The sequence below is a fragment of the Terrapene carolina genome, unplaced genomic scaffold (genome assembly GCF_002925995.2).
Source record: "Terrapene carolina triunguis isolate 2854851 unplaced genomic scaffold, T_m_triunguis-2.0 Scaffold111, whole genome shotgun sequence".
In the NCBI taxonomy this organism is placed as follows: domain Eukaryota; kingdom Metazoa; phylum Chordata; order Testudines; family Emydidae; genus Terrapene; species Terrapene triunguis.
This window is the reverse complement of record NW_020664462.1, coordinates 18,661,055-18,673,160: the sequence shown is the minus strand read 5'-3', so window position 1 is coordinate 18,673,160 and position 12,106 is coordinate 18,661,055. Positions and strand designations below refer to the sequence as shown.

General features: G+C 38.2%; 1 protein-coding gene across 1 annotated transcript in view; it reads right to left on the bottom strand.

The window, feature by feature from the left end:
- Nucleotides 1-495: 495 nt before the first annotated feature.
- WDR60 (WD repeat domain 60) overlaps nt 496-12,106 on the bottom strand; it is a 55,559-nt gene continuing 43,948 nt past the window's right edge. Inside the window, exons 19-25 of the mRNA XM_026652160.1 lie at nt 11,250-11,311; nt 8,273-8,324; nt 6,724-6,784; nt 6,258-6,357; nt 5,864-5,995; nt 3,557-3,780; nt 496-2,420 (exon numbers count right to left, since the gene is read on the bottom strand). Coding sequence (XP_026507945.1) covers nt 2,249-2,420; nt 3,557-3,780; nt 5,864-5,995; nt 6,258-6,357; nt 6,724-6,784; nt 8,273-8,324; nt 11,250-11,311 — 803 coding nt within the window. The 3' untranslated portion in view covers nt 496-2,248. The remainder of the gene's footprint in view (nt 2,421-3,556; nt 3,781-5,863; nt 5,996-6,257; nt 6,358-6,723; nt 6,785-8,272; nt 8,325-11,249; nt 11,312-12,106) is intronic.

The following is a 12,106-nucleotide window of genomic DNA, read 5'->3' as shown; positions in this document are numbered from 1 at the left end:
GTGTCAATGATTCTCTAACGAGTTTGGCACTCCAGCATTTCTTCAGTCTTTCTGGGTTCCAGCTACTATTTTCAAGGAAAGTGAAAAGTTTAATTAAATCTAGATGCCTAGAAACAAATCTGTTCTCATAACACTGTGTATCATTTATACCTATTTTTACTGCTAAGGGTTTGGCACCACCATGTGGCCAGTTTGAGTTTACTCATTTAAAGTGACAAGACATTGTAAACACTTTTTTTTTTCTCTTGTGAAAGTGAGTTAGAACCTAAAAACTATTTCAGCCTCTGTTAGAAGGAGACACTAAAATCTGTACTGGATTCTTACTATTAGAGAGGAAGGATACAGTGGTTAGGGCATTAGCCTAAGACTTGAGAGACCAGCGATCAATTCTCTGCTCTGCCACAGCTATCCTGCATGACCTTGGGCAAGTCACTTTGCCTCTCTGTGCCTCAGTTCTCCATCTGTAAAAATGGAGATAAAAGCACTTCTCTACTTCACAGTGGTGTTGTGAGGATAATACATTAAATATTGTTAAGTGCTTTGAGATCTACTGATGAAAAACATTAAATAAGAACTAGGTGTTACTATTATTTTAAAGGAGGGACAATCAGTTCTTGAGCAATAGTGAGGTACAATTTCCATCCGAACCTCATTTTTTCAGTAGCTTATAACTTTTCCAAACATATTACTTTTGTGTTCAAGGTTTCCATAGTGAGTCTCACCCCAAAGGTTCAACAACTCCAGCCAAAATTAAAATAGGACAATAAAAACAATTATTAAAGACAAATCTATCCTCCTCTCAATATAGAGAATTTGATAATTATTTTAGAATTATTTAAATGTAGCAATAAACAGGTAAATATCATTTAGTTTATGATGGAAAACCTTGAATATTCCATTAGTCCAAAGAACACTTGGATTTTTGGCAAATGGAATAAGCAGATTTTGGAAAAACCAGAAAACATAAGGTCAGCACGTCCTAAGCATATGCATGTGAGGCTCTTAACTAAGGGACCTATTTAATGACTAGCAATTATTTTTGCAAATTCTTAGGGCCAAAGTCAGAAGAGATGGATGAGATAGTTTAAATCAGATTATTTTACACTCAGACTCCCTTAGACCTACTTATGACTATTTACTGATGTGTAAAGGATTCTAAATTGGTGCAAATGGACATAGAATCAAAGGACTAGAAGGGACCACAAGGGCCATCTAGTCTAACCCCCATGTCTCCATGGTTGCAGTCTCCCCATTCTGGAATTCTTGGAGGGCTCAATGCAGATCTAAGGATCCACCAATAAGGAGGAGGTGAGAATGAGAGGGGAAGGGTTGGGGGAGGGCCATATCTCCCAGCAGACATTCCATAGGCAAGTTAATACAACCTGAGGCTGAATTAGTTCTTCTGCAGAGCCCCATGCATGCTGGGAACATCTATAACAAGGGACCCAAAGGTTCCGTGCCACTTGAGGAGTCCCTGACAAAGTCACGCTGGCAGGGAGTATGAACAGAGATGAAGGATGCCCAGAATCAGTGCAGAGGCATAGGGCCTCCTTGTGGATAGTCTTGCAAACCCAGCAGATATTGGGGTTCCACAGGGTTTGAGGGAAGGATGCCTCATTTCTTCTGCTAAGGACAAACCCCACCCAGAATAAGAGAATGCAGAGGACACTCAACAAAGGTAACCCCCTGTGTGGTTTTCTGGTTTTTACACAAGTATTTCCATGTCAGGGTATGGTTTAGCCTATGCACGAATGACAGCTGTGGAGAGGTTGAGAAAGTTCCAAAGGTAACCTGAACATGGCAACAGCCTTTTACGTTACAGAAAAGCATACATTTAACTTTACACGTAGGATATAGTTTGCTTCAAAGTGCAATATTGAGATGCAGCATATCACATGTTATAGGAATATAATTTCACTTTTTTACTGAAAAGTATCTATATATATTCACAATCTGGAATTGTGAACATTTATAGATACTTTTCAGTAAAATACATTTACATTCACATCTGCAATCTATCTTCCTTCACGTACAATATTACCAAGCTTTGTTCTGTCATTTTTATAATTAACAAAAATATTGTATCTTCTGCTGAAATACTGTATTGACATTCTTGTAAAATATATACAATATATATACAAATGCAAAAGCTCTTAAATTATAAATCTTTTTATTACAGTAATCAAATGAAAAATTCTAAATATAGCCAGCCATATTTGTACACGCAGAAAAAGACAATTTCTCTGCTTTATAAGGATTGTTGCAAGAGCAACTGTAGTTTTTCTGACTCTTCTGGCTGAGGTAATGCCCACCTCTTCTTTACATACTGAATGTCTATTATTCCAGATTGTTTGGCCAACGCGATCCCCAACAGACCATTTGTTTTTTCCGGTTCACCCAATACAACCATAGTCATAACCCTGAAAGCAAAAGAGGAGGGTTTTTTTCAAATTGAGACAAAATGAATGAAAATGGAAACCCTTGAAACCTGTTTGTTTATCAACCCCCCAATGTGTACTGGGCACTTCAAAAGCTTTCTAATAGGAAATTATAATTAACTGAATTATCTGCCAGAAAAAACAGGTAAAATGCCAGAAATGGAAATGTAGAGAAAAATATTATACTATTACAAGCAACAAGAAAATGACCAATCAGCTGCAATCATTCATATACATATATTTTAAGGGGAAATTTGTACCTTGGTGCACAGCCTCCATGTGATCAAATGTCTAATCATGCTTTAAACATTAGTTCAAGTAAAATAGCTATTCTTGTACAAAACTTCAAAAATAATTGTAGCAGCTTTTAAAAATTATGTTTATTTGATACTGATTTTTCCCAAAATCTTACATGAGCCAGCAATCCTGGCCAGATTCTTATCAGGCTGAGTTACTTTGTACAAAGCAATATTTAAAAGTAAGGGCAGAGAAGTAAAAGTTTCCTGTTCCCACTCAGGAAAAATAATTATAATTTATTTCTATATATATTTTAAAGATGTATATATGTATGCATTTTAATAGTATCCCTCTCTTCAACTCTTCATATTTTCCCTGTCTTCTTGGGGATTGATCCTGTAAGGTGCTGACTGTTCTAGCTCTGAGTCAGCAAAACATTTAAGCATATACTTAATTTTAAGCATCTGAGTAATCCAGTTGACTTAAATTGGAACAGAATTTGACCATCTATAACAGCTTGATGCTGCAGCGGCTCCATGCAGAGAATTCCCACTGATGACACTGTGCCTTGTTGTGATTTACACTGAGATCATTTTACTCTTCCCTGACAGTGTTCAAGGACCTTGGAGTGGTCACTCCACTGTAAAGAGTCACTCACTGTAAGGCCTCTTTCCACTGCCAGAACAGATAAAAAAAAGTGTTTGTGTAAACAAAAATCAGGCATAATGCAAGTTTCTTGCTGACAGCAATAACAAATTCATGCTCTAATGGAGGTGTAAAGTTAAGCAAAAAAAAAAAAAACTTTAACAAAAAGACAGATTCAGTGTAATGTTGCCATCTTATAACAGCACAAAAGAGCAAAAGTCATTTAATTTACTCACTTATCTGACTGGATAATTTGTTTGGCTACAGGACACAAGTCGTTTTCCAGTAGATCCCAAATGTAAACAGTAGATGATGCATCCAGGACAAAAAACACAGCAGGTCTTGTGAGAGCCCACTGGAGGGCAATAACTGGCTGGCCATTTGTGCTGTCATTCCACTGTATGAGGGGATGCTCTGAAGTCATTTGGTGCAATCTAATACTTCCATCTGAACAGCCAACCTGTACAGCAACACAAAGAAAAATCTTATCTGGGAAAGAAACAAACTAATTAAAATTGAAGTTACAATCCTATTGTTGAAAAGGTCAGTTATGTTGTTCAACTATACTGTATTTGGCTTTGGTCTTTAAAATAAAAGCCCAGTTATCTGATTTATGTGTCACTATAATACTTCAGTGTGTGGATATCAGGAATTACCCAATTTTTAATTTTTGGTATGGTTTCAAGTTTCAGTGGTAACACCATGCAGAGCATATTGCAATAACTCAATCTGGAGGTCACAAAGACATACTGGGATGAAATCTACATCAATAGGAAAATCTGCAACCTCCTAGCAAGATACAGACAAAATAACTCTCCTGGCTACTTCTACTGAGCCACAGAAATAGTCAAGGATTCAAATGGACCCCCAGATTGCAAATCTCACTAAGGCCTTGATCTTGCACTATTGAAGTCAATAGGAGCTTGGTCAGAGAAGTCAATGGCCATCTTACCATAAATATATGGGTGACATTCAACTCTGTTGCTTTCATTAAACATGAGTAGTTTGATGCCTTCGCTATCTTAGTTGTCTGGATTATAGCAAATTGGCTAAAGCTTATTCTAGACAAGTCAATGGTAACGCTGATGGATAGAACAAAGTATCTGAAGGAAGTGATGAAAGGGATATGTGTCTCATTATTGAAGGTGTTCATGAATTCGGTCCTTAAGGTCTGATTCTGCCAAGCCATCTACTATCTTCCTCATTTCCTCACATACACATTGTAGAAGAGGGGAGAAAGAATAGAAATGTGCTGTATTCTGGAGGACAAAACCCTTAGAACAGATGATTCTCACTGTGGGTTTTCTCCAATAGGGAGGAACAGGTCTCATAAAATATAGCTCTGTTCTTGCTAGTGTCCATGAGAACCTCAGGTCAGCAATATTTAAAGTTATTGACAAATCAAAAAGAATCAGCATGTCCATCCTTGTCCACTCTTATGAGATGGACCGATGCGTCCAGCATAGTCCTCAGACCACATACAAGCCTAACGTTGGTCTGAACGGTGTGAAGGAAGTCAAATGACTCCAGCTACTTTGCCACAACAGCCACAATAACCTTTCCCAAACAAGGAAGGATAGGTATGGAATGGTAATTGTCCATGCCACAAATGGTTTCTAAAAAAAAGGATTAACTGCTTTTTTATGGAAGTAATATTAATATCTCCCAATAAAGGTCCAAATCCCTTTTTCTCCCCACCCCTGTATGTGCTTTTACTAGCCACAGGTCCATCTAACAAGTTACAGGCTAAAGATCACATAGTACTTCCAGTACCACAATGAGCTAAATCAGCTAAAATTAAAGCAGGCTTCATTTTGCATTTGCTTTCATCCAAAATTACTCTATATTTATAGATTTGGATAATACAGTCTGAATCTGACCAAATTTATCCCAGACAAAGGCGGAAAATCCCATGGAGTAAGAATGTCAGTTCTGGTTCTGGGCAGAAGCAGTACAGAATGTGTATGTTTGTTGGCCAAATATCAGCCTGATTTACAATCTGTGCAATCCCACTGAAGTGATGTAAATTGGGGCAGATATGACATTATCATAGAGTAGTTCAAACATAACTAAGTATCTGGATAACTAGACATGAAATCCTATTGTAATCATTTTAAACTAGTGTTGAATAAACTTTCACAAGAGACAGATAATTTTTGTGCATGTGTCCATGCTATCTACAAAAGGGAAACAACCCAGACTGAGGTATGGGATAAGATAAGAGTGCAGAAACAGGTTACCTAGTTCATGATGCACCTACAAGCTAACAATGGTCCTCGTCTTAATGAGAGTGGGCAATACATTCTAAGGATAATCAGCTGTGCTGGGATTGTCACTCTGTTTCTGCAAGCCAGCTGCTTTATCTCTCAGCATATGATGAGTTCAATCACTAATATACAATACTTGTTTGCCACCTCTCAAGAGGGTTCTGAATTGGGAATGTAAATTGAGTGTTATTACATGTGTCGAGTTAGAACTCTTAGAAATTCCCCATACCAAATAATTTAAAATTAAACTATTGTTAGAAAAAAAGCCTTCCATACCAAAAATATTGGCTTTCCAAAAGGGGAGAAATCAACTGCATTAGCTCTTATTGATCTTGGTCCACCCTGCTGGGGTTTGAACAGCTTTGGAGGTACTCTTAAATCATGTCTTGCACCATGACTTACCACACCCTGTTAATAAAAGAAACAAAACAAAAACAAATCATCTGTATCATCAGCATTAATATTAAATAAAAACCTATGTATGGCAATTTACATAGAGCTGCTGCACTTAAAGATCAGTACTAATTAGAATAAAACTATTTTTAATAATATCAAACAGTAAATATTTACATATGTAGTGCCCATATAATTCCAAAGACAATACACAGCTTTATCATTACAGTAATAGGAGAGGAGAGAATAATGCAATGAAATTTAGAACGTTACTCACAATGTCTGTTCCGACAATGAAATGATTAGGATTAGAAGGCAGAAACTTAATATTCAGTGTTTGAGGTGTCCTCAGGCATAGGATATCTTTTGGGAAAAGGCTGAGGAAATGCAAATGAAAAAGATAATATAAATAACCAGGAATTGTTCTCCCAAAGCAATGCAAGTATATACTGCATCCTGTGACTACAACAACTAGAAGGTGGTGTTGGTTCTGTGTGTTAAATATTTGTTTAAAACACTTGGCCACATTCATCTGTCTATGCACAGTAAGAGGCAGAATGTAAAAATTTTAAACTGGAAGATCTTCCATATTTTAACATGTTAATGGACATCTCTGGCAAAAGAGAACTATTGAAAATCCTGATCAATATATATTAGATAACAATAATGTGCCCAGTTCCAGGGGAGAATTAACTCATTGAGTTATAAATACACAATTTAATGGATAAATACTGTATTCTTACCTGCTATTCAACTGAACAGTAGAGCTATGTACTAACTTTACTTTTCCCCCTGGAATTAAACCTGAAATGATAAATAATTATTCTTTAAACCAGGGCCTCAAATTTCAATAAAATATCAAGAATCACATATTGTTGAATTAAATAGAATGTATTAAAAAAACTATGTTAAAACAGAATTAAGATTCCAATTAATAAACATGGGGAAGTTCACAGTTAAAGCATTGTCCTTAAAGATGAGACAAGCTGAAATGTGTTATTTAGAAACATTATTGGCTACAGAATTCAAATCCTAAAAAGTTGTAATTATTGTTGGAAGTGGGAGGAAGAAGGGAAAAGAGAGAAATGGACATTTTAATTCTAAAATTATAATCTCTAGAACTTCAACTGAATTACCATCTGTATTAGTTCTACAGGTCTTCTCTTTTTGATAATATGCAATATCACATCATAACATTACTATACAAAGACCAATCATGGAAATGACACATTTATATCATTAGCACCATTGGTAATAAAATACACGTTACACAGTAAAGATAACATGTAATAATATTACCAAGAACACTGCTACCATACTGTATTAATTCTAAAAGAGAACTGCACCGGCAACTGAATTTTTCTTATTGTAAAGGAACATTCCAAAGAGAAAAATGAATGCTGGGGCCAGTATGCTGAACTGGCACAACTGTGTTTGACACAACTCCATAGCTTTTAAACTGCACAAATCTACAGATACACAAAATATCCAGATTCAGCAAATTACGCAGCTCCGCAGTCCTATAGCAGCTTATGAAACTAAAAACTTCATCCACATTTTTACTGCAGATGTGCAGAAGCATAGTTTTATTATTATAAAGCTTATAGATTTATTTTTAAATTTAGTGTTTTTAAACAGGTTGGGGTTGTTTATTTTTTCAGACTTACCAGATGATTAGTCCTTACTGAGTACAAGAGACATATAAATGATGCAGTTTTAAAAATTCAGCCTTTTTTAAGCTATCGATAAACATAAGTCCTAATTTATTCAAAGTGGAGAATGTGTATTTTCAGATAACCTGAAAATGGCTGAATGTATCTTGTTCAATTTTGGGAGGAAAATGTGATCTTTGGTCTGAAACTAAATAGAGCAAGTTTCAGCCCCAAAGGAGAGTTTTTGAGACAGTTATAAGAATGCTTTGGAAGTGAAGTTACTAAGGAAAGAGCGGGTGGATTGATAAGGATATCTATTCCAGTGATGATGAAGGAAGAACTGCCAGAGAGCTTGAGAAAGGTGTAAGAAATAAGGTGCCCCTGAAGGAAAGAACTGGCAGGGCAGTAAGGGGATGGCTGTTCTGATAGCAGGGATGACAGAGCTCCCAAAACACAATATATAGACCCAAATTCAGATCCAGATTCTGCATAAACGCAAAATGGCACTAGCGCTCTCGTCTTCCTACAAATTCCCGGAGTGTTCCCTCACTGACTGAACTGCCCTCCCAATGACCTCTTTCTCCCTTCCACTCAAAAACAGATTGCTTTATTAACTGTTCCTCTCATGTACAGTACTTACCTAAATCACTTTGTGAACCAGCCAAATCCACTTTTTGTAATTCAACTGCTACCTAAAAAAGGACAATGAATCAAAATGAGCAAATACTGAATACTAAGAAAACCTACACTGACATTCTAGGTTCCCGGTCACTGCTCTGTGTAAGCATCCCTGAGCATCTAGTACTAGCTCATGTGGAAGTCCCTATGTCTCAGCTGAATACTGTCAAATATATAACTGGAATCAGTCTGGCTCACCTGTGTGTTAGTATAAGTATTAGAACTATAAGAACGTGTTTAGTGTTTAAACTTTATTGAATGCTTGTGAATTGCTGCATGCATTCATCTCACTTATAACGTCTGTATTCCATATTGTAAGGTAATAGTTGAGTTGTTGTATTGTGAGCCTCTGTGTAAATCACCAGACATGGGAGAGACATTAATTAGTGTGAAGGGCTGCTCTTCAACAGAAGGTGTTACATCCTTTCCAACAGGAAAGGTCCATCAATATCAGACAGACTATTGTGGGATGTTAAAGAGGACAAAAGACGTTTGTTGTTCTGCTCTCTCCCACCCTGCCCATGAAGATGAATCATGCAAGTTGATTCCTCCCATCAACTCAGTTTGCAGCTCAGAGCACTTGGCAGGAGGGGAATTAAAAATCCTGAACAAAAGGAACAAGTACCTCTATGCTGTTTGGACTTTGGGGGGCAAAGTGTTTCTAGGGATAATCAAGAGATCCTCAGCTGCTTAGTCTGGGTTAGCTCTAAAGGACATATGGAGCTTGCTGATTATAGACGCTTCTATTACCTTTTGAAACTTAAGATTGTAATTCATGTGTATATATGTTTACCTGTTTTAAACTGGTAAATAACTCTCTTGTTTCCTTTTCCTATTTAATACATCTTTATATAATATTGTCTTTGGTCTGAGATGTAAGGTGCAACTGACCTGGGGAAAGTGACTGGTCCTTTGGGACTGGGAGAAAAATCCGAATATTGCTGTGATTCTTCGTAGAAGGGATCATCTATCACAAAGGTAGGCTCACCTGATTGGTAAGACAGATCAGAGTACCCAAGGGGATTGTCTATGACTCCATGATAAAGCTGTTATAGCGCCTCAAGAGTTTACATTTGATAATTGGTTGGTGAAATCTAAGGCCTGGGCTACACTAGCGGGGGAGTTCGAACTAAGATACGCAACTTCAGCTACGCTATTCACGTAGCTGAAGTCGAAGTATCTTAGTTCGACTTACATGGCCGTCCTCACGGTGGTGAGTCAACCGCCGCGGCTCCCCCGTCGACTCCGCTTACTCCTCCTGCCGAGGTGGAGTACAGGCGTCGATTCGGGGATCGATTTATCGCGTTTAGATCCCCGATACATTGCGGGTAGTATAGACGTACCCTAAGTATAGAACTCACAACCAATTTGGGGTTTGTGTCCTGGATTTTAATAGTCTGCACTGAGATTGGTATTCATGCCCTTGAGTCACTGCAGGCTGCATTACAGTATCTATATCAGAACTGAGACTAACATTATAATGACAGTGTGCGGATTTTTTGCCCTGCCCTGCTCCTTTTGCACTGCTCATGCAGAAAAATGGAGGGTAGAAGAGAGGCTTCAAGTCCCCTGCTGGGGATTCCCTGGTGTGAGGCAGTCACCAGTGGGTAGGCAGCTAGCAGAGCCAGTTCCTATACTACGCATCCCAGAGACCTTGGCACAGGGAGCATGTCAGGGCAAGGAGGAAGAGTAGCTGAAGTGTGATATGTTCCAACAATCCCCAGCTGATAGATGGAGACAGTTGTCAGCTGAAACAAGTTAGAGCAGTCCTTGGGCTGCTCTAGCCTATAGCTGGTATGTGTGGACAGAGAATCAGGGATGGCCCTTACCCTACCCCCCAATCTCATGCTGTGCCCAAGGTAAACTAGATGTAGCAGATAATTTGGCCCTATACATTTTTTCCTCTGGTTGGGCTCAATCCTGTTCCCCATGAAATTAGTAGGAGCTTTGCTAGGTTCGAACTGGTTATACAGAGATGAAACACTATATATCCCCTTATTAATCCACTAGTTCCCCAAAATTAATCTGATTGCAATAATAGGAACTAGCAAACAATAGGATTAGGCTGATACTTAGGATAAAGTAGAAATATTTCTAGTTTATCAGAATTAGGCTTAAAAATTGACAAGAAAAAGAGACTTCAGCACATTAATTAGAACAGTGGTTCTCAAACTATTGTACTGGTGACCTCTTTCACATAGCAAGCCTCTGAGTGCGACCCCCCTTAAAAATTAAAAACACTTGTTTATATATTTAACACTATTATAAATGCTGGAGGCAAAGTGGGGTTTGAGGTGGAGGCTGACATCTCGTGACCCCCCACTTAATAACCTCGCGACCCCCTAAGGGGTCCTGACCCCCAATTTGAGAACCCCTGAATTAGAAGGTAGTAGAAAGACAAATATACGTATCATCCACAAAGTGGGGTTACTAATCTGCCTATAATATTTTCTGACTAGGAAATCAATACATTACCACACCTTGGCTATTCTTCGTGTGAAAAATATTTTCAAAAAGATTGAAGATGCCTCCAAGATGTTATAAGTGTGGCTTCCCACCTCAGTTTCAGTGACTGATTGTCACACCCATAGTGATCTAAAGTGAATGAAGTGGGTAGGCAAATGTGGATCAACAAAGATTTCCCAAGAAACAGATAAACGTGAGCAAGGTTCCCGTAAGGCAGCACTGCTGATTGATTTGACCACATAGATCACATACCTATCAATAGTTCTGCTTGATTGGAACTTTGTGGTGTTTAGGGAGCCAAGTCATAGCATTTCTGGGAGAATGACAATAAAACGGCTAATGGTGCCACATTTTTCAAAAGAAACTCTTACCTGAAATCTTGGAAATGTGAAGGATGCCGCATTTTTATAGAAAAAAATGTATCATTTTAAAAGTGCAATATTCCTGCTTTTCATACATATTTATTTACTCACCCACAGATTGAGAGTTCCGTTTTCATCCATTGAAGCTATCTGGAATGACAGGCCTGACATTTCTAGGGGAGGAAAAGTATAATAATACAGTACTAATAACAACTTACATTTATATAGTACCTTCATCCTGAATTATACCGAAGAGTTTAAATATTTACCAAACTGCTATATTACCTATGGGCCCTATGCGTCTCTTCTGTGTGCTGCATAACAGAGAGGAAAGTGCCCTAATCCCATTAAAGGAAAGAAGGGGAGTCAAACTGGATACTCTCTCTTTCACCATGAAGTCCAAGGCTGCCCTTCTGCACCTTTCTACATGTTTGGGTTCTGCAGGGATTTGGGGGCAGAATGAGAAGTGGGAATAGGCCAGATTAGATAACAGCTGGACTGTGCAGAATGCTCTTCTCTGGACCCTGTGGGTTTTAGAATAATAATTTGCATTTAGTCCAGCTATGTCTTCTACTACACACCCTGGTGGAGTTTGGGGCAGCATCAAAAGTAGCATTTTTTCCTGAGGTAGCAGTGTTTCTAGGGGAGGTGGGTCATTAGGCAATTTAGGGTAAAGGTACAGAAAGAGGTGCCAGGATCGGTAGCATATTGCGGGTGGTATCAGAAACAAACCTCTCCACAGTTCAGATGGTCTCACCTCTTAACTGAGGGATAATATTTGGTAGAAACTCCGTAAGGTTCACCTTATGGAGTTTCTTGGGCCATCTTTCCCCATCTTGTGGCACTTAGAGACTAACAAATTTATTTCAGCATAAATACAGCTACAGCTCACTTCTTCGGATGCATAGAATGGAACACACAGACAGAAGATATTTATACATACAGAGAACATGAAAAGGTGGAAGTAC